General features: G+C 54.7%; 1 protein-coding gene across 1 annotated transcript; it reads left to right on the forward strand.

Annotated features, from left to right (window-relative positions):
• Positions 1–1,299: 1,299 nt before the first annotated feature.
• KCNK15 (potassium two pore domain channel subfamily K member 15) lies at positions 1,300–6,834 on the forward strand. Its single transcript, XM_065893358.1, has 2 exons — positions 1,300–1,582; positions 6,119–6,834. The coding sequence occupies exons 1-2, from the start codon at positions 1,300–1,302 to the stop codon at positions 6,832–6,834; spliced, it is 999 nt and encodes a 332-aa protein (XP_065749430.1).
• Positions 6,835–7,541: the final 707 nt, after the last annotated feature.

The raw sequence follows: 7,541 nt of genomic DNA on the forward strand, positions 1-7,541 counted from the left end.
AGCGCGAGGGAGGCTGGGAAATGTGGCTGGCCGTGTGTGCCCGGCTCCACCCCCGGCCCCAGCATCTCAGATCCACCCGCTTGTCTCCATCTCCAGGGCGATGCCCCTGGTTCCAGGCCACCCTAAGCACGCATTTGGACGACAAGAGTCTCCAAACTGGGGACTTCCCGGGCGGTCCAGCAGTTAGGACTCCGTGCTTCCACTGCAGGGGGCCCTGGTTCAGATCTCTGGTTCAGGAACTGAGGTCCCGTATGCCTGGCAGCGTGGCCAAAAAAAAAAAAGAAGTCTCCTAACTGACCTTCACTCTGGGCCACCATCCCTTTCCCACATGACAGCCAGAATGCTTTTGTTTCTAAATGTCAATCAGATTGTTGGTGTCTGTTTTCCTGCTTACAACCTTCCTAGGGTTTTCTTTTTCTTTTTTTTCTCCACTGCGCCCCGTGGCACGTGGGATCTTAGTTCCCTGGCAGTGGAAGCGCGGAGTCTTAACCACTGGACCTCCAGGGAAGTCCCTCTAGGGTTTTCCATTGTACTGAAGAATAAACCTTCGGGAGGGCCTGTAAAACCCTGTGTGAAGTGGACTCTCTGTCTTCCTTCCAATCCCCACTCCCACCCTTACTCCCCCAGCACCCCAATTATTGTGGCTCCAGACACACTGGCTTCTCTGCTTAAAGGACCCGCACTTGCTGCCTGGACGCTTCCGCCCCAGTCCTTCCCCAGGGAGGCTTTCTCCCCTCAACCTTAGCTGGCGATCCCCCCCACCCCCGCAAGAAAAGAAGTTTTCCTTCTTTCTCACACTTTTCTTAAATTATCTCTTTGTGTGTTTGATTTTTAGCCAACCCTCCATCCTAGGATATCAGGTCTATTTACACCAGAAATCTTGTTTGCACCAGTAGGTGCTTTGGTAAATATTTGTTGGATGACTGACCGAAGGGATAAATGAATGACTTGCCCAAGGTCACAGGACGAGATAGTGGTGGAGACAGGGCTCCTGCAGACCTGGGCTTTGGGCGCTTTGCTCCCACTGTCGCTATCTGCAGACACCTTAGCCCCGGGGCCCCACCGGGTAAACAAAGGCAGGTGTGCGGGAGGCGGCAGGGAAGGGGCAGCTGCAGGAGCCCTCTCGGCCCTCCTTGCCCCCTCGCCCCGCCCCGCCGAGGCCCCGCCCCTGGGTACCGCACCCCAGCCGCAAGCAGCCCCGGCTCCTGCCGCGTGGGGCGCGGACCGGCCGTCGGGGCGCATGGACGGGGCGGCGGCGGGCAGGGTGCCGGGCCGGCGAGCGGGGCCCGGGGCTCAGCGATGAGGAAGCAGAGCGTGCGCACCGCCGCGCTCATCCTGTGCATCCTGTCCTACCTGCTGGTGGGCGCCGCCGTCTTCGACGCGCTCGAGTCCGAGGCGGAGAACGGCCGCAAGCGGCTGCTGGCCCAGAAGCGGAGCGAGTTGCGGAGGAAGTACGGCTTCTCGACCGAGGATTACCGCGAGCTGGAGCGCCTCGCGCGGCAAGCCGAGCCGCACCGCGCCGGCCGCCAGTGGAAGTTCGCCGGCTCCTTCTACTTCGCCATCACCGTCATCACCACCATCGGTGAGCGGCCCCGGCGCCTCCCCTCAGCGCTCGCTCCATCCCCAGCTGCCCGCGGCGTCCCTGGGTTTGAATCCCACTTCTGCCCCTGTCCAGCTGGGTGACTTTGGACCAGTCATTTCAGCTCGCCGAGCCTCACTCGCCTCCCTCTGTCGAATGGGCTGTCTGTCGTTCCACGCAGGCAAGGCTGGGAGGAGCCAGTAGGTCCCGTTTGCCAAGAGGCTTGGCCCGCAGGAGTGTCAGAAAACGCCACAGGGGCTGGCAGACGGATGGAATGGGGCCAGAAGCCCAAATGGCTGGAGTTGCTTCCTTGCCTGGCTGCATCACGCTGGCTGTGTGACCTCAGACCACTTGCTTAACCTCTCTGAGCCTCAGTTTTCTCCTCTATAAAATAGGGGTGCTAATAGGCCCTATCTCAAGGCTGTAGTGAGACAGTTATCATTAAGGAGATAATATATGCAGAAAGTTTTAGCACAGGACCTGACACACAGAAAGCACTAAAAAAAAGATTGCTTTTTGTATTATGACACAAAAGAGAATGGGCATCTACTCTGTCTTAGTCCCTGCAGTATGGCCAGTGCCTAGCCGGTAGTAGACACTCAATAAATATTTGTTGAAGGAATGACTGATTACCACCAGCTTTGGACCTCACCCTCGGGGATCCAGAGCACTTCCTCTGCAGTAGCTGGACCGCCAGCCGTTGCCATGGCTACTGTCTGGCCGGTACCTGCTGAGCCAAAGCCTGGGGAAGCAGAAAAGGGGAGGAGCAGGTTCTGCAGGGCTCCACGCTGGGTGCCAGACACTCCCCAGGCCCCAGCTGAGGGTGTCCAGGTGTCCCTTTGGGCTTAGACCACCACCCTGCAGTGCCGTGGAGAAAGTTCCTCCGTAATGCTCTTGCAGGCCAATGTGAGTTTGTGGGTTTAGCAATGGAGTTAGAAGCCTGAGTTCTGCAATTACATCGACCAGAGTTCTGTTCTCATCTCTGTTGCCTCCTGCCTTCTCTGACAATTGATTGTACCTTTTTGAGCCCTGGTTTCCTCAACTACAAAGTGCAATTGTTGCTACCTCACTGAGTGATTACCAGGTTTAAGTGAGGTCAACTGTGTAAAATGCATAGCACAGGCCTGAGGCTAGATAGCGACTATTACTTAACAATAATAACAATTCATTATTTGCCAACTGTGGGCCCAGCTCCCGTTCAGCCCTTTTGACCCCTCCTGTCAAAGCGGGCACCCCTGCTTGCCTATCTTGGCCTAGCCTAAGACCCTCCCTGTTACTGTGCCCAGTGGTGTGGGACCCTATCCACCTCCTCTGCCTTCCGCCACATTTTTTGGAGTCCTCCCAGCTGGATTTGGCCTCTTCTTCTGACTGCTCCCCTCTGACCTGCATCTGGGAGGGTGGGGGGAAGGGACTGTGGAAACAGCAGTTTTGCCTCTTTTGGCCACCTGGGGGCGCCAGCACTGGCTGTGTGGTCCAGGTTGCATAAGCCAGCCTTGCAGAGAGAGAGCCAGGCGCCAGAATCTAGGAGTTGAGCTCTGTAAGGACAGAAGAGAGGCACGGAGAAGCTATGGAGGATAGTGGTTAATAGCTCAGCCCTGTGATCTTTGGGCAGCTTCCTCCTTCTAAGCCTAGTTTCCTTATCTGTAAAATGGGGATAATATCATCTCATACAGTCATCGGACGATTAAATAAAATAATCCATGTAGAGTACCTAGCATGTTTAGTTATTACCATTATTCATTTTTCTTTCTGTCAAAACCTGACATACCCCCAAACAGCTAGAAACAGTACCGTCCGGCCTCTTATTCCTAAAGTGGCTCCTCTGTCTCACACTTGGCACCTCCTTCAATCTGGTCTATCATTATTATCATTGATTATTTCTTTCATTTCTTTTTTTAAATAATTTTATTCATTTTTGTTTGCGTTGGGTCTTCGTTGCTGCGTGCGGGCTTTCTCTAATTGCGGTGAGTGGGGGCTACTCTTTGTTGCGGTGAGTGGGCTTCTCATTGCGGTGGCTTCTCTTGTTGCAGAGCACGGGCTCTAGGCGCGTGGGCTTCAGTAGTTGCCGCACGCAGGCTCTGTAGTTGCGGCATGCAGGCCCCAGAGTGCGTGGGCTTCAGTAGTTGTGGCGTGCAGGCTCAGTAGTTGTGGCTCGCGGGCTCTAGAGCGCAGGCTCAGTAGTTGTGGCGCACGGGCTTAGTTGCTCTGCGGCATGTGGGATCTTCCCGGACCAGGGCTCGAACCCACGTCCCCTGCATTGGCAGGCAGATTCTTAACCACTGCACCACCAGGGAAGTCCCTATCATTGATGATTAAACTTTCATTGAGCCCTTAGTCTGTGTCAGGCTCTGTGCAGGGCATTCACTGGTGACCAGGGACACAGAGAAATGACCAGCATGGTCTCTGGTCTCACGGACCTCACAGTTGTCTAGTGGCAGCAGAGTCGTCCCCTCCCCCCACTGCCAAATAGATAGAGGCAGACTGATAGGGCCATAAAGTAAAAACATGGAAGTGGAGCCATAGATCTTTAAATATATATATATAATATAATATATATATATATATATACACACACACATATATATATGGTTGATATTTCAAATGTTATATATGCACACAGGGTACAAACGGTATAGAATGAAAAGGAAGTCTCCCTCTCTCCCTGTCCCTCAACCCTTGGATCCCTTCCCTGGATCAAATGCAGTTATCAGCTTTTTGAGGATCCTTCCAAATATCTTCTCCATATATTCCTTTAACACACACACAAACATGTTATAATACATTATATTATACATGCGGTTTCGCCTCTTGCTTTTCTCACTTCATATATTTTGGTGATGTTTTTACATCAGTCCCTGAAGAATTGTGTCCTCTTTTTCATGGCGGACTAGCAGGGCCCCCCAGCCTCAGCACCGGCGACATTCTGGGCTGCCTATTCTTGTTGTGGGGACTGTCCTGTGCATCAAAGGATGCTAAGCGGGACCCTGGCCTGTACCCACTAGATGCCGGTAGCACACAGCCACCACCTCCCAGCTGTGACAACCAAAAATGTCTCCAGACATTGCCAGTTGTGCCCTCGGGGGCAAAATTGCCCCCCGTGGGAACCACAGCCATCGTCTGAATGGCGCTGTGGCTTATTTAACCAGGCTGCTTTTGATGGGACACTTAGGCTGTTTCTCAGTTTTCACTATGACCAACAGTGCTGCAACGACAACTCACATGCATACATCACTTTGCACGTGTACGTATTTTGGAGGACTACCTTCCTCAGTGTGGAACTGCACAGGCCAGAGGTGTATTTACATTTTGGCAGATGGAGCTAATTTGCTACAGGAGGCATATTCTGTTGGGGAAGGGCCACCTGACTTTTCCTGGGTTATGGGACCCTTTGAGAATACCATGAAAGCTTTCTCTTCTCAATCCTGGAAGACACACATATCCACTATTTCCATGGTGATGGCACGGTGTGCCAAGACTCAGGGAAGCCCACTCATGTTTGTGTCCCCTACAACAGCTGAGGGGACTCAACGAGGAGCTCCACCCGACTGAAGAGGTGTTTTGTGAGAGCTGGCTTGGAGCAGGATCTGGGAAGGGAAACGTGGACTGGGACAGGGGGAGAAGATCGTGGTGGGGAAGGGAACCATGAGAAAAGGACAACCTGGTTGGGGAAACAAAATGGGGCGAGGCTGGAGAGGTGAGGGGGGGTCCTGATCATGAAGGAGCTTGGACATCACCTGAGAACTGGGACTTTACCCTGTGGGGACTGGGGAAACACAAAAGATTTTGGTTTTTTTTCTTTCAAGGCACAACTTACAGACATTAAAATTCACTATTTTTCAGTGTACACTTCTGCGGGTTTTGCCAAATGAAAACCTGTCTTGTAACTGCAGCCACGATTAAGACATAGAACATGTCCATCATTCCCCAAAATTCTGTCATGCTTTTTTTTTTTTTTGTCTGCACAGCATGTGGATCTTAGTTCCCTGACCAGGGATCAAACTTGCGCTGCCGGCATTGGAAGGGCAGAGTCTTAACCACTGGACTGCCAGGGAAGCCCCCTGTCATGTCCTTTTTTAGTTAGTTAACCCCACCTCCAACTCCGAGGACTGGCAACCACAGATCTGTTCTCTGTCCCTATAGTTTTACCAGAATGTTTCCAGAATGTCATTTAAATGGAACCATGCAATAGGTAGCCTTCTGAGCTTGGCTCCTTTGATTCAGCAGAATACATTTGAAACCCATCCTTTGTTGCTGAGGAAACAGTAGTTCATTCCTTCGTATTGCTGAAAAGAATTCCACTGTATGGATGTACCACAGTTGTTTATGCATTCCCCAGTTGAGGGACGTTTGGATTGTTTACAATTTGGGTCGATTATGAGTAACCACGCAAGGTTTTTAAAGCCGGGGAACGACCTAGTTCGAACTAGCATTTCAAGATGCTCTGCCGGCTATGGGGGATGGGGAGAGAGACCCGGCAGCGCGCGAGAGTGTGAGATGGAGCCGGACTCTCATCAACCCTCCCCTCCTCTCTACCTTCAGGGTACGGTCACGCCGCGCCGGGCACGGACTCGGGCAAGGTCTTCTGCATGTTCTATGCGCTCCTGGGCATCCCCCTGACGCTGGTCACCTTCCAGAGCCTGGGTGAGCGGCTGAACGCGCTGATGCGGCGCCTCCTGCTGGCGGCCAAGCGCTGCCTGGGCCTGCGGCGGCCGCACGTGTCCACCGAGAATATGGTGGTGGCCGGGCTGCTGGTGTGCGCGGCCACCCTGGCCCTCGGGGCCGCCGCCTTCGCGCATTTCGAGGGCTGGACCTTCTTCCACGCCTACTACTACTGCTTCATCACCCTCACCACCATCGGCTTTGGCGACTTCGTGGCGCTGCAGAACGACGAGGCGCTGCAGAGGAAGCCGCCCTACGTGGTCTTCAGCTTCCTCTACATCCTCCTGGGGCTCACGGTCATCGGCGCTTTCCTCAACCTGGTGGTCCTACGCTTCCTGGCGGCCAGCGCGGACGCGCCCGAGCGTGCTGCTCGCCCGCTCCGCCGGGGGGCGCCCGAGAGCCGAGGCCCCGCCCTGCCCCGCCGCCCCGCCCACCCCGCCGGCTCCACCTCCATCTCCTACCGCATCCACCAGCTGGAGTTGCGGGCCCGCGACAATCTGGGCTTCTCGCCCCCCGCGAGCCCTGGGGCTGGAGGCGGCGGCGGCGGCGGCGGCTGCAGGGCAGGCAGGGCCCTGGCCCGGCGTAAGTCCATCTGACAGCCCTACCCTGGCTGGGGGTCGATCCTAGAGCCGGAGGGTCTGGATTCACCTGTCAGTACACCCTCCCCAGACCTCGGAGAGGGGTGAGGGGCCGTAGCCTCAATGCCGTCCTCTGCCACGAGTAGTTTCTCATTTCCTTCTGTGGCAAGCCCCTCCCTCCTCTCCAAAAATGTATTAAAGTCGCATCATAAGCACAAGCATGACTCTAAACTCGCCCTGTAGGTGCAAACCACTTGTGATCCAAATTGTTTTAGAAGGCGTGGCCACACCCGCCACTGAGGAGAGGCTCGCCACAGGCCCACGTCCCTAGCTAGCCCTGCGGAACGGAAGCAGGTGCCCATTTTTCTGTTGTGTGAAGAGGTGGGCTTTCCGTGTTGTGGGGAAATGCATGACTTCCAACACTGGAATCCTACCAGTGAGGCCAGCTGCTCCCACTACGAGAAGCACAGGGATCGGACGGACCGAAGGGCAACATCGACGGTCCAGCGTGCACCAGTGGGCAAATCTCCGCACTATTTAAGGCGCGCAGAGTGGAATTGGCCCCACCCCCACACCTGATGCTCTTTGTCCTTGGCCAGCCCCACTTTGGGATAAGGGGGGGCCTTGCTGACACCCGTGTCACGGGGACACCTGGACCACAGTCTCTTCTGGGAACTGTGAGACCTGGGTACTGCCAATCACCCACAGTGTGACCTCGGGGAGTC

This window comes from Phocoena phocoena, chromosome 15 (assembly GCF_963924675.1).
Source record: "Phocoena phocoena chromosome 15, mPhoPho1.1, whole genome shotgun sequence".
In the NCBI taxonomy this organism is placed as follows: Eukaryota; Metazoa; Chordata; class Mammalia; order Artiodactyla; family Phocoenidae; genus Phocoena; species Phocoena phocoena.

Coding starts and splice junctions, on each gene's coding strand:
- KCNK15 (XM_065893358.1), top strand. CDS start 1,300: ATGAGGAAGCAGAGCGTGCGCACCGCCGCGCTCATCCTGTGCATCCTG. Junction 1,583..6,118: donor CACCGTCATCACCACCATCG/GTGAGCGGCCCC, acceptor CTCTACCTTCAG/GGTACGGTCACGCCGCGCCG.